Here is a 24,205-nt window from a genome sequence, read left to right as displayed (position 1 = left end):
CTCTAAAACCCATCTTAATAATAGACCCATTCGAGTCAGAAAGCTGCCTTCCTCCCACCACGCTCATGACATTCCACCGGCAAAGTCACATTGGCAGAATGGCATCCTTTGGTGCCACAGTTCACGTCCCATCAAGACTCCTAGGAAATAGGAGTCTTTTGTACAGAAAAACAGGACAAATTATTTAACAATCAAATGCCCTTGGATCTTACACCGCATTTGAATAACTAAGCGCCTTGAAGGGAGAGTAGTTGTCTCTGCGGCTTCCCGGAACATCTGCACAAATGCCACAGGGACCTGTGTCCTCGGGCTACGCAGGCTTTATCCAGAGCAGGCCGGGGTTCTGATGCCCAAGGACCCACGTCTGCATTCTCCTCAGGAAGCTCAGAGAACCGCACCCCACAGACTGAGCGCGGGGTTTCCTCTGCCATCAGCCCTGTTTACCTGCCTGGTGTCTCTGACACTTTAAACCCACTTGCTTGTTCCTCGCAGAGGTCACGCGCACACTTGGCTGTCCCCAGAACGGGTCACGCTCCCCAGGATCAGGTGCCCCCTGGCAGGAATGCTGTCTCAGCCTGTGTTCCCGGGGAAACCGGGACTCGCCCTGCACCTCTGAACTCAGGCATTCCGTTTTCTGGGTGGCCGCTTCTGTCCCCTGCACACGTCCCCAGGCCCTCGTTTGTATCCCGCGGCGTCTGGGACACACCACGTGAGAAGCGTGTCCGGGCTGTGCCGTGATTACAACGTAAAGACCAGTCCACATCCGGCCCTACGCCCATCACGGTAAGGACTTTTGCTCCCTTGGTCTTCCCTCGGTCCCCAGCACTGAGTGCTGTGCCCAACAGGCAAGCTCAAAAAAAAAACAACAACAACAAAAGGAGACGTGGTGAAAACGTGGACGGGTGAATGAACGCATAAATATGCACATTCAGACAAAAGGACGGTGGGACACAGGTGGAAGACGCGGGTGGCTGCTGTTGCTGGCTCTGGAAGCCATCTTTGCCTTCCATCCGATTCCAGGATTTTAACCCCATCCCATTCGCTCTACGGCAACAGTTTTAAAACAAAATCAAGTCGTATGGCCACTTTTTATTGGGCAGGTCAAGAAACAGGCTGGACACAAACACATTCGAAAGCACCAGGCACAAGGAGCCAGTATTCCCCAAAGAAGGGCTGCCCCCGCCAAGCTTCGCGGAGCATCGGTGGGGTCAACAGGGCTGATCTGCGCTCAGGGTGCACCGGGTCACCTCTTAGGCTGGAACCTTCCTCAGATTAACTTTTCACGCTGCAGCCTCACAGGAAACAGAAACAAAACAACAACAAACAGACCATTGCTTTCTCTCCTCTGTGCCTGGTGCCAGTGGGATGAATTTCTGTTACTGTCTGCACGAGTTTTTGAGATTTTCCTTTCCTTTCCCACTCTGAGTGCAACGGCTTTGGTAGCTCCTGGGGAAATTAAAAATCAGGGTGGAAGGAGGGAGGGAATAATCTGGATCCCAAAGACAAAGATGAGCAGTATGGTGAAAATCCACAGAGCTTTTAGCCTCCAGAGGGGGTCGGGGGGGGGGGTTGCTGGTGGGGGTGAGAACCCAGGAATCCTGTTCTGGCCTCTGCAGGTTATCAGGTGGCTCGATGCTGCCACCTTCTGGGAACAGACGGCACTGCACCTGCCAGCACGTGGCCCTACTTCCAGAGGCTCTTCGGGGGCCCCATGGGTTCCCATTCTTCTTCTTCTTGTTTTTTTAAGTAAACTTCGAAATAAAGTGCCGCGCACATATCGAAAAGTACACGGATCCTGGGAGTAAAACCTGATGAATTTTCACAACATAAGCACACCTGTGATGGCCACAGAGCGTGACCAACCTCCCAAAGGCCCCACCTCCCCACCGCAGTCACCACCAGCCTGGCCGCTGACACCATCGATTAGTTCTGCCTGTTTCAAAACCACTTCTAACGCGGGGCGCCTGGGTGGCGCAGTCGGTTAAGCGTCCGACTTCAGCCAGGTCACGATCTCGCGGTCCGGGAGTTCGAGCCCCGCGTCAGGCTCTGCGCTGATGGCTCAGAGCCTGGAGCCTGTTTCCGATTCTGTGTCTCCCTCTCTCTCTGCCCCTCCCCCGTTCATGCTCTGTCTCTCTCTCTGTCCCAAAAATAAATAAAAAGCGTTGGGAAAAAAAAAAATTTAAAAAAAAACCCACTTCTAACGCTTTCCAGGTGAGGGTGAGGGATCCCAGGGGCCTGTACACATTGGAGGCTGTCCCCAGAGCTGGCCGTTGGCGGTGTGTCCGGTGTGGTCCTGGCAGCTGGACCCGGCAGATACTAAATTTTATTATGTATTCAAGGAGGCTGCTCCTCTGCCCTCCTCCCGCGAGCCTCCTTCCGGTGCTGAGTTCATGGTGGGTGCTTGATATCGTTCACTGGTTTGAGCTAAATGAACGCCGTTTCCACGAGAGGAGAAATAAAGCTGCCAGCAGCAGAGGCGGGGACAACGTGGAGAGGGACACGAGGTGGAGGGAGAAAGGCCGATAAAGGGCAGGCACGGGACATTCTGGCTCCCAGGTGGGGCCGTGACTTTTCTGCAGGGAGAGGCACGGTGAGCGGTTTCAGACTCCATCCACTTAAGCTCGCAGGAAGGTGGGTGGGAGCAAGGGGACGAGTCGGGGGGCGGGGGTAGGGTCCCAAGAGCCCAAGAGCGTTTACACGGGATTTCACGGTGGAAGGGGCACTTCCCTGCTCATTCCCCGGTGGTCCCCCCACCCCCCACTCTTCAGGGCTCCAGGGAATGATCCACAGGACTTTGGGAATCCGGTTCTCATTCTCGTGGCTGAAGCCGGTCACATCCACCCACAAGTAGTGTAGCTCGGAATGAGGAACCACACTTGTGTATTCACTCAACGTGTATTTGAGCCACAAACGGGTACACAGCACTCTGCGGTTAGAAGGCTTACAGTAAAACGGTGGGCCAAGACATGCTCAGAAATAACCATTAATGCCATAAGGAGGACGTTCTAGTGTGATATGGAGGCGCGAGGTGCATGGGAATGAGGGACAAGGACGTCAAGGGCCCCGCTGAGCTCGGAACCCGGTCCCGCGGGAGCAGCGTTCACACCATCGCCAAGCTCATTACTCAGATTCACAGCCAGTGAGTGTAACGTATTCCCTACGTGCTCATTCATTCACTCGACAAATGGCACCGGGGACAAACCTGCAGAAGCAACTGAGTTACTCATGCATCACATGAGTGTACACACGCGTGTACAGCCGAGGCCTTTATAAGGAAGTGGAAGATCTGAAACCACCCCCAAACCCCTTTGGCATAGAAGCATCAAAGGTGGGCGTCACGCAGGGTCTCTGCCTGCGGCGGCCCGGCTGGTTTCACTGCCATGGAGGCAACGCTGCGCTCTTTGCTCTGTCCCCGCTCTCCTGCTGCGCCCTTAATACCACCCCTAGAGGGGCGCCTGGGTGGCTCAGTCGGTTGAGCATCCGACTCTTGATTTTGGCTCAGATCATGACCCCAGGTCGTGGATTGAGCCCCATGTCAGGCTCCGTGCTAAGCGTGGAGCCTGCTTAAGATTCTCTGTCTCCCCCTCTGCCCCCTCTCCCCTTGCTTGCATTCTCTCTCTCTCTCTCTAAATAAATAATATAGTAAAAAAAAGAATTAAAAAAAAATACCACCCCGCGTTTGCTGCAGCACGGGTATGTGCGAGCAGAATGATGGGGAGTGATGTTCTCTTCGGTACTTCCTTGACGGCTGGTCATGGAAAGCCACCTTTGTGCCACCAAGGTGGGAAGGGGGGGCAGGTGGAAGGGCAGGGTGGGGAGGATCAGTAATTATTAGGATAAATAAGGAATTCCAGAACATGGATTGATAGGCTATTTTAAGTGCCCTTATATTAAAAAAAAAAAAATGACTGTATACAAAGGAATGTACTAACTGGGATGTGGCTAACAGAATCCCAGGATTCGTCAGAGCCCCAACTAGCCACCGCAGATGACATTTCACCTACTCAGGAGGCCCTGGACAGCCCGCTGCCCACTCCCTGGCCTGGTCAGCTGGCCCCTGTATAGATCTGGAAAGAAGAAAACAGAAAGCCCTGGATTTCTGAAAACAATCTCTAACAACTTTTCAGACTGATTTTGCAAACTTCCTCTTCCTTGCCCTGTGCTGAGGGCCGTCAGAATCACATAATTAGCCAGGGTCTGACCATTAAGCAATAGCTCATTCTTAAAATACTACCATTTCTAGGGGCGCCTGGGTGGCTTGGTCGGTGAAGCGTCTGATTTGGGCTCAGGTCACACATGATCTCCCCCCCGCATCCGGCCCTCTGCTATCAGCATGGAGTCCGCTTAAGATCCTCTGTCCCACTCGCTCTGCCCCTCCCCTGCCTGTACTCTCTGTCTTTCTCTCTCTCTCAAAAATAAACATTAAAAAAATACTACATTTCTATTTCTTAGCAACCAGCTAGCAGCATGGAAGGAGCCCTTACGGATATGGTGAGACCCAAGGTAAGTTTCTCTTCCCTTCCTTTTCCCCCAAGGCTCATTTCTGGTGTGATCAGAGAGACACATAAAAGCTTGGGGGGACTCGGGGCGCCTGGGTGGCTCAGTCGGTTAAGCGTCCGACTTCAGCTCAGGTCGTGATCTCACGGTCCGTGAGTTCGAGCCCCGCGTCGGGCTCTGTGCTGACAGCTCAGAGCCTGGAGCCTGTTTCAGATTCTGTGTCTCCCGCTCTCTCTCTGCCCCTCCCCCGTTCATGCTCTGTCTCTCTCTGTCTCAAAAATAAATAAACGTTAAAAAAAATTAAAAAAAAAAAAAAAAAAAAAAGCTTGGGGGACTGGAACCCGTGGCGTTCTCAGTGATCAGCAGGCCACTGTTCTTGGTTGACAACAAACCACAGGGAGAATGTCACTTTGGGGAATGTCGTGTCTCCCCAGAGTTGCAGTTAAGAGCAACAAAACCTGACAGGATTCCTGGGCCTACCGCCGTCCCTCACCACTGTCCCTTACAGAGGGAGAGACAGGCTTCCTTACTGCAGTTCAGGGATGAGCTGGGTACGTTCCTCTCTGCAGCGCGCCCCTGCGGCTCCCGTCCCGGTGACGTCCAGCCACAGCCAAAGCCCTCCCCTGGGTACTTCCTCCCGGGTACCTCCTCCCGGGTACTTCCCTGCTTCTGAATCTAGGCTGTAAATGACTGCTTTTTTTTTTTTTTTTTTTCATTCTTTTTTCCTATTATAAGGTTATACGATCACTGCAAAAACTCTGGAAAAAAAGCACGGGTGCCTTAAAAAGTAAGAAAATCACCAATAAGTTCATCTTCCAGAGAAAACTAGTGTTAACATGTTGGCATAGTTTTTTCTAGTCTTTTCTCTTGCTCTGCGTATGTGTATATATGCGTGTGTACATTTAAATACAGAGATAGAGCCAAATTGCATCTACGATTCTGTATCATGCTTTTTTTTTTTTTTCAGTTCTAGGTACTTCAGATGCATTTCTCCGTGTTACTAAACATTCCACGTAATATAATTTTAAAGAGTTGTACAGGGGCTAGACTTGTTCACTCTTTCTCAGAATGTGGGGGCGATAGGACATATCTAAACGTGTAGCTACTTGAAATAACACGTGTACAGTTGGGTGCATAAGTTTGCATTTCTGATTATTCCCTTGGGCTAGGTTTCTAGAAGTACAATTAGTGTGTCCAAAAGTGTGAATGTTTCTAAGGCTCTCGCCGTATATCATCAAACTGCTTTTCGTAAAGGTTGTTCCAAATGGCCTTCCCGCAGCACAGGGGACGCTGTTCATCCCAGCCTCTCTACTATACGGAAAATGGTGCCTCACTTCTGTTTCACTGTATTTCTTTGACTACCAGCGAGGGAAGCATTTTAGGGTAGGCCTCTTCATCATTTGCGTATCTTCTTTGGCAAATCTCCCGGGGACGTTAATTCTGGCTTGATCAGTAACCTGGTATTTCTTTCTTCTTTCTTTTTTTCTTTTTTTAATGTTTATTTATTTTTGAGACAGAGAGAGACAGAGCATGAGTAGAGGAGGGACAGGGAGAGAGGGAGACACAGAATCTGAAGCAGGCTCCAGGCTCCAAGCTGTCAGCACAGAGCCCGACGCGGGGCTCGAACTCATGAGCTGTGAGATCATGACCTGAGCCGAAGTCGGCCATTTAACCGACTGAGCCACCCAGGCGCCCCAGTAACCTGGTATTTCTGATGCACAACAGCACACGTGCTGTCCCATGTGGGGGCACACCCAGCCCAGAGGCCAGCTTCTGGTGGAGGGTAAAGAGATCCATGAAAACCTCAGAGTACAGACCTAAATGTGCAAGTGTGAAAGAGGGCCAGGACTCACTTAGAAAGCAGGAAAGAGTATTAGAACTACCTAAGACTTTGTGGTAAGTTGATGAAACTTAGCCAGAATTACAGAGCGAATCCAGTGCTTAGAGTCGACAGAATTCCTCGCACGTGAGGCCCCTGAGAACCAAACAGGTTACTCGTCCACACGCGAGGTAGTGGCCCACATGGACATGGGACAGAGGCCTCGGGCTCCCAGGCTATCATTACTACATTCATTTGCTTGTTTGTTTATTTTTAAAGTAATCTTTACACCCACCATGGGGCTCAAACTTGCGACCCTAAGATCAAGGGTCACACGCTCCACTGATGGAGCCAGCCAGGTGCTCCTAGAGATAACTATCTTAGATGGTGGCCAGGGGGTTGAGAAATGAAAACAACAGGGAGTGGTAGTAGCCTCAAATCCCTCCTGGAAGGACAGAGCTAACCAAACGCTAACCAAGAGTAATACAGAAATAGACGTAGCAATCCCTGTCAAAAAAAACACCAGCATTCTTCCCAGAGCTAGAACAAACAATCCTACAATGTGTATGGAACCAGAAAAGGCCCCGAAGAGCCAAAGCAATCCTCAAAAAGAAAACCAAAGCTGGAGGCATCACAATTCTGGACTTCAAGACGTATTACAAAGCTGTAATCAAGATAGCATTTGGTACCGGCACAGAAACAGACTCAGATCAATGGAACAGAATAGAGAACCTAGAAATGGACCCACAAACGTATGGCCAACTCATCTCTGACAAAGCAGGAAAGAATAGCCAATGGAATAAAGACAGTCTCTTCAGCAAGTGGTGCTGGGAAAACCGGACAGCGACATGCACAAGAATGAACCTGGACCACTTTCTTACACCAGACACAAAAATAAACTCAAAACGGATGAAAGACCTCAATGTAAGACAGGAAGCCATTAAAATCCTCGAGGAGAAAGCAGGCAAAAACCTCTTTGACCTTGGCCGCAGCAACTTCTTACTCAAAACGTCTCCAGAGGCAAGGGAAACAAAAGCAAACATGAACTATTGGGACCTCGTCAAGATAAAAAGCTTCTGCACAGCAAAGGAAACAATCAGCAAAACTAAAAGCCAACTGATGGAATGGGAGAAGATATTTGCGGATGATAGATAAAGGGTTAGTATCCAAAATCTATAAAGAACTTATCAAACCCAACACGCAAAAAAACAAATAATCCAGTGAAGAAATGGGCAAAAGGTATGAATAGACACTTCTCCAAAGAAGACATCCAGATGTCCAACTGACACATGAAAAAATGCTCCACAACACCCATCATCAGGGAAATTCAAATCAAAACCACAGTGAGATACCACCTCACACGTGTCAGAATAGCTAATATTAACAACTCAGGCAACAACAGATGCTGGCGAGGATGCGGAGAAAGGGGATCTCTTTTGCACTGCTGGTGGGAATGCAAACTGGTGCACCTACTCTGGAAAACAGTATGGAGGTTCCTCAAAAAATTAAAAATAGAACTTCCCTACGACCCAGCAATGGCACTACTAGGCATTTATCCACGGGATACAGGTGTGCCGTTTCGAAGGGACATGTGCACCCCCATGTTTATAGCAGCACCATCAACAATAGCCAAAGTATGGAAAGAGCCCACATGTCCATCGATGGATGAATGGATAAAGAAGATGTGGGATACATATACAATGGAGTATTACTCGGCAATCAAAAAGAATGAAATCTTGCCATTTGCAACTACGTGGATGGAACTGGAGGGTATTATGCTAAGCGAAATTAGAGAAAGACAAATATCACATGACTTCACTCATATGAGCAATTTAAGATACTAAACAGATGACTATAAGGGGAGGGAAGCAAAAAGTATATAAAAACAGGGAGGGGTCAAAACAGAAGAGACTCTTAAATATGGAGAACAAACAGAGTGTTCCTGGAGGGGTTGTGGGAGGGGGGATGGGCTGAATGGGGAAGGGGCACTAAGGAATCTCCTGCTGAAATCAGTGTTGCACTATCTGCTAACTCACTTGGATGTAAATAAACAATAAGTAAATTTTTAAAAAAAGAAAGAACGAAAAAATAAAGTTCTGATTTAGATACGTGTCAGCAAAAACAGCTAATAAATAAAGAGACATAAATACACACGTGGTTGACAGGTCTCAGTTTTTCCTCCTAGGCCAGCTTGAAAAAGTTGTTTGAGGGGCGCCTGGGTGGCGCAGTCGGTTAAGCGTCCGACTTCAGCCAGGTCACGATCTCGCGGTCCGTGAGTTCGAGCCCCGCGTCGGGCTCTGGGCTGATGGCTCAGAGCCTGGAGCCTGTTTCTGATTCTGTGTCTCCCTCTCTCTCTGCCCCTCCCCCGTTCATGCTCTGTCTCTCTCTGTCCCAAAAATAAATAAACGTTGAAAAAAAAAAAAAAAAAAAAAGAAAAAAGAAAAAGTTGTTTGAAGGTCTTCAAACATTCTGACTGGAGAATCCTGAATTTTACCACAGAAGGCGGGTGACTCTCATTTCGTCTGTGGCTGTCCGGTTTGTGGAGACACCCTGATGAAAAAGGCCATGTTCAGAGGCCGTCCTGGCCCCGATGTGATTTCACAGGAGTGTGACCCTAACAACTGAGTTGAGACACGGAGATAAGGGGAATTCCTGCAACTTCTTCAAGGTCAGATTTTGAGTACTTAAAATAAATGTCTCTTTTTTGGGGGGTACGAGGGCACGGAATAGAATCTCACTATCTCGTAAAGAACTTTTAAAAACGCACACAAAATACTGCACGGGTATATTTCGAAGTACACCGGACAGCTGTCCCTTAAGGCTGATGGAAAAGCAAGTTCCAGGGGTCTGGAGGCTCTGCGGGTTAGAAATTCATTTCAACAGACACCAAGTCCTACCCCAAACGGGACTTGACAATTACATCTGAACGCCACAAACATTTTTTCTCCTCGAATATAGTTCTAAAACCACTGTACAGGAGTCATAAAAATAGCCAGGCTTTGTCTTATAGTTTAAAATAGTTAGCCATTGACTCATTTATTGGTTTGTTCACTGCTCCTGCAAATAACTTCAGAAGCACAAATGGGCCTTGGGGCCAGAAATAATTTATGGTCTTCGTTTCTAGACCTGCATCAGAAGGAAACGTTTCTCATGGTGTATTTTCTCTCTAGCCCAAGGAGGACACTTCCTTGTGGAAACATAAACTTCTTTCGTTTCATTTTTTTCTTTTAAGTAGGCTCCACGCCCAACATGGGGCTTGAACTCATGACCCAGAGATCAAGAGTCGCACGCTCGACCGAGTGAGCCAGCCAAGAGCCCCGAAAAGCATAAACTTTTATCTGTTTATATCAAGGGCTTAAACTCAATTTAAACAAATATCCACTGAGACTGTACAGTCTCCACGATACTGTCACAGCAACAGGACACAATTCCCATCCTCACGGGGAAGTTTTATCTGATGAGGTAAAGAAGTTTCCACAGAGAAGAAATTCAAGGCAGAATGGGAAAAGTCTCAAGGCACAAACATTCCGACTGAGGCTTAATGCTGTTAATGTATTCACTGTCCTTCTGATGCAATCAGTTTATTTTGACACATGAAGGGCTCTGGGACTAATGAGAAGAAAATTATTTTCAGCATTTAATTTGATGTATAAACGAAATGCGTTTTCTGTACCATAGACTCTTAATCTGTGTGTGTGTGCACAGAGAGAGGGAGCAGGTCTGAGGGGGGGTGAAGGGAGGGGGCTTTCATAATGCTTCATTTTGCAGAAACTAGACTGTAGTCTGTGTTACTAGAGATATTTATTTTTCATGTTTACTTGTTTTTGAGAGAGAGAGACACAGCATGAGCAGGGGAGGGGCACAGAGAGAGACACACACAGAATATGAAGCAGGCCGCAGGCTCCGAGCTGTCAGCCCAGAGCCCAGTGCGGGGCTCGAACCCACGAACCATGAGATCACGACCTGAACCGAAGTTGGACACTCAACCGACTGACCCACCCAGGCACTCTACAAACAGATATGCTTAAGTCAAATATCCTTTATACATTCAAATACACACGCACACATACATCTATATATAGCCATGCTCTTGACTAGCAAGATAGAAGATATATGATGTAGGTCAGATATTTGTACAAGGCGATCGCCACGCTCTACAGAAGGTTTGCGGCGACGCACAAAGTTCTATTAACAGATTTTAAATAAGTTGGTCTTTTTTTCCCCTTAGAGTCTATTCAGACATTTCTTTCCTTTCTCTTTTTTCTTTATTTATTTTTTGATTAAAAAAATTTCTTTTCGTGTTTATTTTTGAGAGAGAGACAGAGCATGAGCGGGGGAGGGGCGGAGAGAGGGGGAGACACAAAATCTGAAGCAGGACAGAGCTGGATGCGGGGCTTGAACTCACGAACCACGAGATCATGACGTGAGTCGAAGTTGGACGCTTAACTGAGCCACCCAGGAGCCCCTGAGATTTTTAAAGTAATATATTTTTTATATATCAAAATTTTAAAAACACATATCCTTTGACCCAGCATTTTCATGTCGGGACTTGGACTTACAGATATAAACCCAAATACCAGCTGAGAACACAGACAGTGAGAGTCACCTGACTCTTTTTTTTTGTAACAGCAATTAGAAAAATAGGTGATTGCTTACATAAATCACGGGAGATCCATTATGATGGGGTACTGTGCATAAATTACAAAGGATGGGGGGTCGGCACATGCTGATGTAGAAGGATCACTAGGATATATTATTAAATCAAAAAAGCAAAAAGGCACGTGTGTAATATATGTCACGTTTTAAAAATAAGTCTATCAACAGAAACATGGAGGTAATGCAAAATGTTTTTCTGGAAGAGACCAAAAGAAGCCATTAACAGGTTGAGGGGGGAGGGGTGGAGGGTGGCCTGCAGGGAGTGAGACTTCAATGTTCAGTTTCTGTGCAGTTAAGAAAAAAACTCTTAACCTTAGACATGCATTACTTTATTATTTTGTATTTTTAAGTTGTTAACATGGGTTATCTGGACAAAGAGATCATCAGATTTTTTTTTTTTCCCTTTTTTTCTCTGCAATTAAAAAACAGTCTAGGGGGTGCCTGGGTGGCTTAGTCAGTTAAGCGTCTGGCTCTTGACTTCAGCTCAGGCTGTGATCTCATGGGTTGTGAGTTCGAGCCCCAGGTCGGCCTCTGCACTGAGTAAGCGTGGAGCCCGTGTAGGATTCCCTCTGTCCCTGCCCCTCCCATGCATGAGTGTGCTCTCTCTCTCTCAAAACAAATAAATAAACATTAAAAACAAATAGTGTAACAGATGCTGAATTAAAGACACAAAAAACAAAATACAACCGTAATTGAAAAAAAAACCCAGGAATTATGCTCCTGATGGTATGACAGACAAAATAACCTAAATTATTGTCCTGCTGATAAATAAGTGAAAAAGCCAGACAAGTTATAAAAAAAGAATTGTTTTAAAGGTGTCACTGAGCTGGTAAACTAAGAAATGAGGTTGAAATATCAAATAAAAGCTAAAAGGGCGCCTGGGTGGCGCAGTCGGTTAAGCGTCCGACTTCAGCCAGGTCACGATCTCGCGGTCCGTGAGTTCGAGCCCCGCGTCAGGCTCTGGGCTGATGGCTCAGAGCCTGGAGCCTGTTTCCGATTCTGTGTCTCCCTCTCTCTCTGCCCCTCCCCCGTTCATGCTCTGTCTCTCTCTGTCCCAAAAATAAAATAAACGTTGAAAAAAAAATAAAAATAAATAAATAAATAAAAAAAAGCTAATAGATGGACCTTCACTAAAGAGCATGAAAGATATTCTAAAATATATATTTCAGATAAAGGGGAAATAATTTCAGATGTTAAGGTCAGAGACATAAAAAGGAAGAGTGAGGGGGCACTTGGGTGGCTCAGTCGGTTGAGCGTCCGACTTCGGCTCAAGTCACGATCTCACGGTTCGTGAGTTCGAGCCCCGCGTCAGGCTCTGGGCTGACAGCTCAGAGCCTGGAGCCTGCCTCAGATTCTGTGTCTCCCTCTCTCTCTGTCCCTCCCCTGCTCATGCTCTGTCTCTCTCTCTCTCTTGCTCAAAAATAAACATTTAAAAAATTTAAAAGAAAAAAAGGAAGAGTGAGAAAAGCTATCAGTAAGTATCCAGACTCCGTGCAATTGCATTAAACTCCCAATAGATATTTTTGTGGAATGTGACAGGGTGAATCTAAAATTCATATGGAAGGGCAAAAGATTTGATCACAGCCAAGCTGTTCCTAAAGAAAAAGAACAAAGTAGAAAGACTACCCTTACCAGACAGTAAGATTTGTAAAATTAAAATAACAAAGCCAATAAATAACGAGCACAGCAAAAAGCAAACGAACCGACAGAATAAAGATCCTATAAACAGGCCCTTGTATATATACGCAGAAACATGACATTGATGGAGAGGCAACTGAAGATCAGCAAGGCAATGCGTGGACGGGTCCACTGAGGGCACTGAGACACTAAAAGCAACAAACAGCCCTAAAGGAAAAAAATCATTAAAATTTCCTGCATTAACTTCAGAGTTTCTACTCGTCAAAAGACACCATAAAAATGAGAGAAATTGAGACCCGGGAAAAAATACTTGCAATACACATAGCTGGAAAAGGGTTAGCATCCAGAATATTTTCAAAGTTCCTACAGTCAATAGAAGACAACCCAGCAACGCATAAAGGACACAGATAGGGATTTACCGGAAGGGAAAACACACCGGTCCCCTAGACACGTTGATAACTGCTCAGCTTCACTGAGCGCGCAATGTCTCTCATTTCAACCGTGACCCACAAACGGTACCATCAGTAACCAACGTGGACGTGAAGGAGCCGCGCGGCGATGGGGACCTCATCTCTGCTCGCATGAGCACAGGTTTATGTGAGCAGTCTGAAAACAAGCGGGGTGTTCCTGAGTGAGGTCGGGCACGTGCATACCCCGCGGTTCAGGAGCTCGGCTCTTAGGGACACACGCCAGACACGTGCTGACACATGTATGTCAGCAAATACGTACCGGAACACTCACCGTCTGGCTTGGCTCATCGTTGCACAAAACACTCCACCAGCCACGAGTGGCGGATGGACACATAAACTGTGTTCTGCGCTGGAAATTCCACGCCACGTGAGCGAATACCACACAGCGGGGAAACAGAAACGCAACGTAACTCTGTGCACCAGTGTGGATGAGCCCCCAAAAATGCTGAGCGAGGAAAGCGAGAGGGAATACACGAAATATGATTCTATACATATAAAGCTCACACACAAGAAAACCAAAAAACACACACTGTTTCAAAACTACATACAGAGGTGATAAATTTATAAAGAGAAGAAAGTGAATAATGCAGGATAGGGGTTGGCCAGGGGAGGGGCGGTGAGTAGGGACAGAGTAAGACTGGGTAGGGGACCCTGGGTGTTCTAAGGGACTGGAGTACTCTTTCTCAAACTGAGAAGGAGGGTGCAGGGATGTTCACTTTATTCTTTGAATTGTACAAGACATTATACAATATATACATACATATATGTACATGCAATATTGTATATATATGTATACGTATACACATATACATATATATATATATATATATATATGACGTATATACGTATACATATATATATATGACGTATTTCATGGGGGGAAAAAGCGCACATATACCTTGCTGACCATAATGGGGAATAGGTTATAGGCCAATAGGAAGAAAATTTATCAATGGATTTACAATGGGATTCCCCAGCTTTAATCCATTATCTGCTTATCTCAGTGTCATCTATCCAGGCACGATTCAGTCAGGCTTAGAAAAAGAGCTTACATCGAGTGTGGCCAGATGATAAACACCACCTGAAACGAGTCACTGTAAAAAGCCATGCAACATTATGAGCGCTTGTCTCTGCCTCACAAGTAAACGGCTCAGTAACTTAACTCCGCTAAACAGACAAGAGCTGAGGGCAAGATTCTGTGCGAACCTGCAATCTCACAGGCTAGAAGTGAAACGAAGCAACAGAAATGGCACTTCACGCGGCGAAGGCTGACAGTGACCTCCGAAGTACACTTGAAAACCGAAGTCTGCCACGACCTCCATTTACCTTGGTCCCCGGAAGAACTGGCACCTGCTTTCGGTTGTCGTTCACGGAACCAAGTTCTTTTGCAAAGGGGGATAAATGCTCACCTGTGCTTGACCATTTTTTGATCATGGCAAAAATGACTGAAGAATCTCGCGTAGAACAAGTGCATGACAGCGTGTTCCTTCCCTCCGATGTACAAATCCACAGGCATCCAGTAATCTGCCAAGGCGGCGTTAAAAGGGCTGGAAGAAAGAGAAACGGTCGTTTTTTAAAAACCCACTTTGCCTCAATTACATAAATCAGACAGACCCACTGTAATCTGCATACGCCCTGAAACAGATTATGTCAGAGAAACACTTGTTTTCTTTTCAAAAATATTGTAAGAGAAAAACTTATCTACTAAAGGAAAGTCAGGTCCGTGTTAAATTCAGAAATTTATAAAAACTGTTTCAGAAGTTGCTGCTGACAATTTAACAAATGCCGATTTCCATATAAAATGGAGACAAGAGGAAAACACAGCAGCAAAAAAAGGTATTTCTGGGAAAGGGGTATTTCTGTAAAATGCATATTTGAATATGTGGATTTATGTTTTAGTTTTTATTCCGATAAGGCAATTGGGATGTGTGAGTTCTTACCAACAGGGGGCAATATGGCATTTACGAGGAGATTAACAGTTAGACACTACACGTACATTTTAAAACAGGAATTCAATCTTACTTTTAAAAGCAGCGTTAAAACACAGATAGTCAGCGAGAGCCTGAATACAGTCTCCTGCGTGCAAGGAGCATAGTTAGGGTAACCATCACAAAATCGGGCCAACATCTCTCTCTCACCTAACGGATGCTATCAGTGACAGAGATCCTACAAGAAAGGCCTCCTCATACTCCCTGGGGAGTAAAGAAAGTACTACTTCCCTCTATTTTCTGGCTGGGACCCTGAAGGGGGGAGTCTGTGAGTATGCAGAGGTGTGTGCGGGTGTGCATGTGCGTGTGTCGTGGGGAGGGGAGCAGAGCTGGCTGAGGACCTTTACCTTTTTTGAATGTTTATTTATCTTTGAGAGAGAGACACACACAGAGTGCAAGGGGCAGAGAGCAAGGGAGACGCAGAATCCGAAGCAGGCTCCAGGCTCTGAGCTGTCAGCACAGAGCCAGACACAGGGCTCGGACCCACGAACCACGAGATCATGACCTGAGCTGAGGTCGGACGCTAAACTGACCGGAGCCACCCAGGCACCCCTGGCTGAGGACCTTTAACCCCAAGATAATGTGCTTCCTTGAGCTCATCCAATGAAGTAAACCTCTGCCTTCGGAGGATCTGTACTCCGTGGTTTCAAATATGGGTGAATTCTCTTCCCTACACCTCAAAGCAATATTTTCCCCCAGCACGGACTAGGCTCAGGCCGCAAGACAGAGCCCGCCGCTCAGCAGGTAAGCCTGGCCAACCGCCCGCATTTGCACCTTCATGCAGCCGGGTTTTCTCCAGTCACCATGCCAGAATTCTGGTAAAGCTCAAACAACTTTTGTTCTTTGTGAATAACGGTTCCTCAGAAAAATCCAGCTGCCGATCCATGTGCCAGAAGAGAAAGGGAGGTCAAGGGTGAGACTCCTCGGGAACACGAGTGTGGGGTGCATTAAGACATGGAAAGTAGCCATTGCCCCAGGATTTACCCCGGAAGCCAGGCGGTAAGCACTCAAGCCGTGCTAAAACTAGCAGCTGCATTCTTATGATGTGCTAAAGGGTGTTCCCAGATCGAAAGGCTGTGAAGGCCCCAGAGGCGTCTCTCACCAGTCAAGGGTCCGTGCTGATGTAGAGCTTTCATCCTCTGTAAGAAGGTTTTCCTTAAACATTCTGACAGGTAGAGCCTGACGGCCCTGGCATTCTGAGCAGCTGCTACCGGACGGATGGTGCCAACAGCTCCTTCTAGAAGGAAGAGCCAGAAAAGGGGCCCTCTTCCCAGCCGCGGCAGTCCCCGGGCATCGTGGCTTAGCCAGCTATGGTTTACTCAGGGTCCGCTTATTCCTGGATGGCCTGAACTCAAATTACAGACTGGCCATCTCGCAGGGCGGGACTCTGGCACGGGGAGGGCCAGAGCACCCACCTCACTGGAAATGTATTCTTTTGCAATGATGAAGGGAAAGGAGGGGGGGGGCGTTCTGATATGCAGACTACGGGGCTGGAGAGCAATGGTTCTCTTGAGGATGACAGCAGGCTGCCAAGGTCTTTGATGCATGGTGGGTGCGATCTTAAGTGCTCTGCGACAGCCTTCTTTCGCTCATTCTCTTTACCCTCTCTCCCTACGGCTCTTTCCCTTATTCATTTATTTCTCTTTGCCTAAGAAACATGCACAGGGCTGAAAACTCAGGCAGTACCGAGAGGTCTGCGATTTCAACACTGGTCTCCGGCCCCCTGCCTTCGTGAGCACCACCCCGCCTCCCGCTTAGCCACTTGGAATTCTTGTAGCCGTTTCTTCCGGCAATTCCACCCTTCATTGATTTATCGATTTTAGAAATTACCGAGTGTATGTGACCAGAGGCAATGCTCCCTAGCTCTCTCACACTCCCTACTTCCTTCCCTCCCATCATTACTTCCGGTTAAGTAAAACATTACATCTTAATAACCCTACAACGCAGTTCACCACAGGGCCAAGAAGGGTATTGTGACAGAATTTTCTTCCTTCGTCTGTTTTTTAATTTTTCTTGTACTTGGGGCTTGCTTGGCTGCGACGAATCTAATTTAATAATCTGACACACTCGCTTATGAGAGCCGGCGTCAAGGTGAGCAGTTGACCAGCGGCTTCCAGGCGTTGTGCCTTTGGGACCATTCAGTATCCCTACAGCCCCTGCTCTCCCAGAGGGAGGGGATGTAAAAAGTAAGGGAGAGGATTCAATACCAAATAAAAGCTGTGCTGTCTAGCTAACAGTAGGTTTACAACCTACTGCAAGTATATATCAGCCCCCCACCCCCACCCCATATGGAGTCCAAACCCTTGGTCACTTCACTTCCGGGTTCTTCTTCCCCCCCCCCCCCCACCCCTCTCTGTTCCTCAGGCTTATTTTTGCAGGCTTTGCAATGAGCATGCTCCAAAGAACAAAGAAGGGACTAAAAGTCTCTGTGTCACTTCAGAGAAAGTACGTTTGTTCCAATCAGAACTACTTTTTGCCTTACATGGGCATACGCCCCACCCCCAGTAAGGGGGGGTAACTTCTGTAGTACTCAGACAATGAGGAACCAGGGGAGGGACTTGCCTCCGTAGTGCTCAGCCAATGAGAAACCAGGGGAGGGACTTGCAGGCTAGGAGATAAATTGTCTGCTGTGACCACCCCCTAGCGTGCCTTTCTATCAGACACCTGCTCTTGCAAGAATGCTGAATGTTGATTAAAGCCTCGCTTCATGGTGCTCCAAGTCTCCGAGTGCCTCCTTTGATTGGGTCAGTGGGCTTATTTCTCACTGACGGACTTGGGACTTTCTACTGGATAACCTTTGCTTGGGGCTTCCTGGCGGCCTGGCTAAGACCTTCTCAGAGCTGCACTGTGGTCTGAGACTCTTCCAACGCAACCCTCCTTCCTTCCTCCCACTCCCCTCTCGGGCATGGGACCCGCACTGTGGTCTATAAGGGCTCTCCCCACCGGCTCCTGCTCCCCTTTCCCCCCAACCTTTCAGGCGCTGCCCTCAGTAAATCTCTTGTACCTATGACTCTATCTTGGTGTCTGCTTCTTGGAGGACCCAAACTGACACATGCTCAAAGGATTCAGCAAGGCTTTACCTGTGAGCATTCTGCGGGTCGGTATATCTAAAGTAGTACCAAGCAGAATCAACAAAGGTATCCATTGTGTCTGTCTCTCTCTTGGCGGCTCCCTTGCACCTAAAAAATAAAGGAAGTTCATCAGTTTCTTTTAAAATTTTTAAATTTTAATGCAGTTTTCCCACCAGCTTTTGGGAAAGCGATGACAACTGAATATCAATTTAGAATGTCCCAAGAACAATGCTTCATCATGGATTGGTAATTCAGAGGATACTCTCCTTTTGTATTGTTCGGTACATGATGTTTTGAAGAAATTTACAAATAAAAATTTAAATCTTCACCAAGTAAAAGCATTATTCTCCACTTGTCTGAATTTTACCTGGTAGAAAATCTAACAACCTAAGAGGATAAGCCCGGACGGTCTCTTTTGCACGTTAACTTCTATTTTAGGCGTGTCAAGATTGCCTTCAGCCAATGCCTAGTTTATGATACTTGTGAAGGAAATCGACTTATAAAGAGAAGTTGAAAACCAAATGTAGATGTGCTAAAGAATAAACTTGGGTTTTCCCTATCTCTACTAGGGCCAGGGGTGCAGAATTCGAAACCTTGGGAAGAGAGGTCACCTTGGAGGTCCAAAGGCAGTGGCGTGCTGGGGCCACCTCTCACACCAGCTTGTGAGAATCAACTGTTCACACGTCTTCCCGGCTCGGTGACAAGTCATGTCGAGACAGTAGCCCGAACCTAGCCCTTGCAGAAGTACGCACACTATAGAAATTGGCAAACGCCACAAATCAGAAGCTCCCCTCCAACACACCGCCTGCTGAAGGATGGGATACAGAAGGGTAAAGACAGCCCTACCATTCAAGAAAGCAAATGAAGTGAGATCCTTGGAGTGTGAAGGGCTGAAAAGAAAAAGCAATCCTCGAGATGGGGATGCCTGGGGAGGACTAAGGTTCCACAAGGGCCCAACGGCTGAACCAGTTCCGAAGCACGTGCCCAGTGTGATGGGCCCACGGAACCACACAAACCGGGTGCAAAAATCGTACAACTTGCAGGAACCCAAGAGAGGGCGCCCTTAGTCCGGCCTAGCCTAGGAAGGGCTCAGCCTCCCTGCCCCCACCCCCGAAGACTCCTCCAGGCTTGGATCAGCAGTGATGGGTCGCACCATTTATCACCAGCTGCGAACAGGGGCCCTTTGTGGCAGGGAGAAGGACTGCTGGAGAACACAGTTCTGACTCCAGGCTCTGCCTTTTGAGACACAGATGTAGGACCAACCACCCTCCTAAAATAGCTGCCCTTTTGGCAGTCGGAGTCCTTGGGGGTTCTTGGAGATTTTGAGGAGGGACGTGAGGAACCTCAAGAGGGTCTGATGAATCTTCTGCTCATTTTGCATGCAAGGGCATGAGTCTGCTTTTAATTTAAAAATAAAAGAAGGCTTGCATTTAGATCTTGCATCTGTGGAGCAGTTCATACTGCCTTTACAGATAGTACTGAAGGAGACAGCCATCACCACCCCCCCACCCCACCCCCCAAGCTCCTGCTGATTAAATAGAAGCTGAGCAGAGAGACAGAAGCCCCGGATCTGGCGGGGCTCTGGGACTCACAGGGGCCTCCCTCTGGGGACAGCGGTGGGCCCTGGGGGCAGACGTTGAGGGGAGGGAGCCCGAGGGAATCCTGTTTCCTACCGCCCGGGGCTACTAGAAGCCGCCGAGCTCAACAGCACATCTCTAAATTAAAGCCAGATCTTTTTAGTTGGAAAGCAATCAACCAGAACGTAGACACTATTTGGGGAAATAATTACAACACAAAAATTCCTTATTCTCCCACACTATTAGTGCAGGTGTACAGGTCAGGAAGAAAATTCAGGGCTCAACTGATCAAAGGAGGAATGTCCGCCTACAGCTTGCCAGGTTGATTTTCTTTTTAGTGGTCACGCTGGACTTGAGGACACCAACATATTTTACGACCGACACGAAAAGCTTGTGATGTGGCCAGGCTACTTGGTAAGTGGGAGAGACAGGTGCTGGTGACAGTGACAATGGTATTGTCATTAGGAGCGCCAACGGTACTAACGAGGGCGGGGGTGGGTGGCAGGCAATGAGCCCAATGCTTCCCAGGCATTCTCTCATTTAATCCCGGGAACCCCGGGGATTATGAGGTAGGTACTACTCATGTCCCCATTCTGCAGTAACCGAGTAACTGAAGTCCAGACAGGTTAAGCAATCTGCCCAAGGTCTTGGAGCTCAAGAGTAAGGACTCCACACCTGTTGGGCTCGGGCACCTGCGGTCCTTACCACTGGACACGCTGGTTCCGTGACTGTCAGCCCTAGATGCTCACTAGAATCGTCCAGGGAGCCTGGACCAATACCAAAGACCTGCGCTCTGACCTCCAGGAATCCACAACCAGGGGAGGAAACCTTCTCCCCACCGCAAGGGCCCTGGGCTGCTGCAGCTGGTGCGCTGAAGGCCACCAGTGTCTCCGGCAGAGAGACCCTTTTGTCACCGCTTATCAATACGGAGGGTGTGCTGGCTTCTCCTGGAACCCACGTTTCTATCCCCAAAAGACCCAGAGCTCCCTATGTTCCTGCCCACAAGCCTTATCTTAAAACCAGCTGGGTGAGGACCCAGGAGGACAGTGGTAACACTTCTATTCACTGACTGGTAAGGGTCACTGTGCAGGATTACATGTCTCAATTCTAGTCTCCCGAGCGGCCCTTCGAGGGGGTTTAGTTTCTGATAAGAAAACCGAAGCTCAGAGAAGTTAAGTGACTTTCCCAAGGCCGCATGGCTAGTTAGGAGGCAGGGCCAGGCCTTGGACCCGTTACTGTCTGACTCCCTAGCTTGGGCCCTGCAACTGCACTATGGTTCCCTGATTACCAACCTCGTAATTCAGCTCTGTACTGGCAGAGGACTACATTTTAACACCCTCATCGCGATCTGTAAGGCCCAGAAAAAAATGGCTTCTCCACAGAAGGAAGCAGGAAGATACACAGCCGGTACTCGTTACTTAGTTGTTTAATCAGCCGGTCTGGTATCACAAGAATCACATCTGAGATACGCCGGGGAACGAACGGTGCAACAATCCTACTTCCAAAACGAGCAGGTGTTTCAGTATATTAAAGAGCGAAACCCCTCAGCATACACACCCTCGTAGCTACCACGCTGCTACTTATGAGAAAATCTCCATTGTTACCAAGCCTCTAGGTGGGAAAACCAAGGCAGAGAGGAGACACCATTTTCTCTGCTTCCAAGAAGCTCTCTGGAATATGAAACGGGAGGAAGTGGCCTTTTACAAAGCTATGCTGAACACGTGCGGCTTTGCATCAATGGGACCAGGTGTTTCTGGCAAGGATGTGAATGGACACCCGCTGCTGCTTCTGGCTCAGAGAGGAGAGGAGAGGGTGCTCATCCTGGTGGCCAGGCCTCAGATTCCAGCCCCTTCTCTCCAACGTCCCGAAAGACCTAGCATATTCTTTCCAGTCTGGTCGAAGTGCCAGGTCAAGGGAGCAGAGAGTCTGAGACTCCAGCAGGGTGCTGGGGACCCCTTACCTCGGGCAGGCGCAGTTCACCCAGTCCGAAGCCGTGGCCAGGGGGGAGCCTCCCTTGCCGGTAAAAGCTGTGATGTGGGGCAAGGTCACGGGCAAATCCTGCAGAGGCACCGGCACGGGGCCACAGGCCGGGCAGTGGACCATGGGGATGGGCGTGCCCCAGTACCGCTGTCGCGAGACCAGCCAGTCCTTCAGTTTGTCACTCGTCACGTCTCCACCGACTCTCTTCCTCCGGGCTTTCTGGGTCAAGGCTAGAAACGCATCCTGCCGGTTCATGCCTGTGAACTGCAAGGGGAAAGAGAGAAATCCTAGTCTTCCCTCCCCAGGGACAAGGTGTCACCACCCGCATGCCACCAGACTGCGATTTTCGTGTGTGGTCTGTGCAGGGCCATGTGGTGTCTTCAGAGCCCCGGGTGCCTCTATCTTTGTGGCCCCTTCCTCCTTAGGATAATACCAAAGACTGTATTTTATGGGGCACCTGGGTGGCACATCGGGTTAGGCGTCTGACTCTTGATCTCGGCTCAGGTCACCATCTCACGGTTCGTGAGTTCAAGCCCCGCGCTGGGCTCTGCACTGATGGTGTGGAGCCTGCTTGGGAGTCTGTCTCTCTTTCTCTCGGCCCCTCCCCTGCTTGTGCTCTGTCTCTCAAAATAAACAAACTTGAAAAACATTTGTTAAAATTGTATTTTAGGAGTGTGTGGAATGAAAACAAATGAAATTTTGAAATCCTAAAAGTTTGCTTTTTTCCCTCTGGTTTTAAAAGAAGTGCAAACCTTGTTGAGGACCCCCTAAAAGCACCGTCAGCCCCACGCCCTGTGTCCACTGTGTCTAACGGGGAAACCGGCTCCAGTTCCGCGGGTCTCCTCATCACCTGAGCCCCGAGATACTGCAGACATCAAATGCTTTGAGCTGCCAACAAAGAACTGCATGATATGCATTTCTAATGACCAGTCCCCTGTTGGGGGAAACATAATCTGGAAGAGAAAAGGTTCAATATCCTGAAGCCGAAGGCATTTCAGGCAAAGCAGGGGAACGAATTGGAGCCACAGCTGGAAGGACCAGAACCACTTCTTCTCTGTTTAAATGCTCTCGATTTAGAGACAGCGGAGTGAAACACAAGTAGAAAAGAGAGGGGCGCCCGGGGGGCGCAGTCGGTTAAGCGTCTGACTTCAGCTCGGCTCAGGATCTCCCAGTTCGTGGGTTCGAGCCCCGCATCGGGCTCTGGGCTGATGGCTCGGAGCCTGGAGCCTGCTTGGGATTCTGTCTGTCTGTCTGTCTGTCTGTCTCTCTCTCTCTCTGCCCCCGCCCCCACTCATGTTCTATCTCTCCCTCTCTCAAAATTAAACATTAAAAAAATTTTTTCTGGGGCGCCTGGGTGGCTCGGTCGGTTAAGCGTCCGACTTCGGCTCAGGTCATGATCTCATGGTCCGTGAGTTCGAGCCCCACATCGGGCTCTGTGCTGACTGCTCAGAGCCTGGAGCCTGTTTCAGATTCTATGTCTCCCTCTCTCTCTGCCCCTCCCCTGTTCACACTCTGTCTCTCTCTGTCTCATAAATAAACGTTAAAAATTAAAAGAAAAAAAAAAAAGAAAAAAAAATTTTTTTCTAAGTTGAAAATAGAATTTCTCTTTTCATCTGATGCCCTTCTCAGAACCAAACTAATGGTAAGAATGGAACCGGCATGGAATGCCAACGGGGGGCTTGGGGTACCCCGGAATTGGTTCACTGAAGACGGCCCGCATACCTACTATGTGCCAGGCTCCTGCCGGGCACTGGGGGCACGAAGATAATTATGCTCTGCCCCCCGCCCGCAAGGAGCTTACGAGCATGAGGCATATGCAGAAATACGTGCAGCTGTTGATCAACAGCAGCCCCGTCCTTGGGGTCTGCAGGGTCTCCCGAAGATCACGCAGTGCTCGCGACCGCGGCAAGGCCCGCACTCCACGCTCCACACCCCCGCCATCACACGATGATGGGGCAAACGATCACAAGCTCTCTTGGAAGTCTACCTCCTCCACGTATCACTGTCTTTACATCCCAGAGGCTCACGGATGACAGGAGCCTCTCACCACCTGTTCTCCCTCCACCTGCCAAAAAGCATTTGTTGTCCTAGATATTCAGTCTAGAGCCTGGAGAGGGTTCAATGGACCACATGAACCTATCAGAACAAGCCAGGGAGCATTCACTCACGTCAGTCCCATACTAAAGAGAGAGTATCTCTCTGGGCACTTCAGAAGCCTAATTTTGGCCACGAGTGCCTCCTTTCTTGCCCTGCTGAGACATCGAGGGCTCCGCTACAGGCACCTTGGTTTTGGCTCTGCACCTCCTCCAGGGAGCCTGCCCCAACACGGTCGAAGAGAAGGTTTAAGGTTCCGTATCTGAGAGCATGACTCACATCTGGGGATACCGTTTACGAAGTGAAGGCACAAACACGAAGTCAGAAAATGTCACTCGCGTAAGGAAAAAAAGTTGGCCACACTCTTATTCTTTGTATATGTCTATCTGTATACATATCTACAAAATAGCCCATA

General features: G+C 48.3%; 1 protein-coding gene across 2 annotated transcripts in view; it reads right to left on the bottom strand.

Moving 5' to 3' along the window:
- The window catches only part of LARS2 (leucyl-tRNA synthetase 2, mitochondrial), a 169,624-nt gene that overhangs the window by 31,748 nt on the left and 113,671 nt on the right, over positions 1–24,205 (bottom strand). For both annotated transcript variants that reach the window (XM_047096296.1, XM_047096297.1), the window contains 3 exons: positions 21,677–21,960; positions 18,149–18,247; positions 14,490–14,627 (listed from right to left, as the gene is read on the bottom strand). In XM_047096296.1, coding sequence (XP_046952252.1) covers positions 14,490–14,627; positions 18,149–18,247; positions 21,677–21,960 — 521 coding nt within the window. The remainder of the gene's footprint in view (positions 1–14,489; positions 14,628–18,148; positions 18,248–21,676; positions 21,961–24,205) is intronic.

Source organism: Lynx rufus, unplaced genomic scaffold, assembly GCF_022079265.1.
Source record: "Lynx rufus isolate CCGP_SWC_20201006 ecotype Redwood Valley unplaced genomic scaffold, mLynRuf1.p SCAF_4, whole genome shotgun sequence".
In the NCBI taxonomy this organism is placed as follows: domain Eukaryota; kingdom Metazoa; phylum Chordata; class Mammalia; order Carnivora; family Felidae; genus Lynx; species Lynx rufus.
The sequence above is the reverse complement of the archived record's forward strand: the minus strand, read 5'-3'. Positions and strand labels throughout refer to the sequence as shown.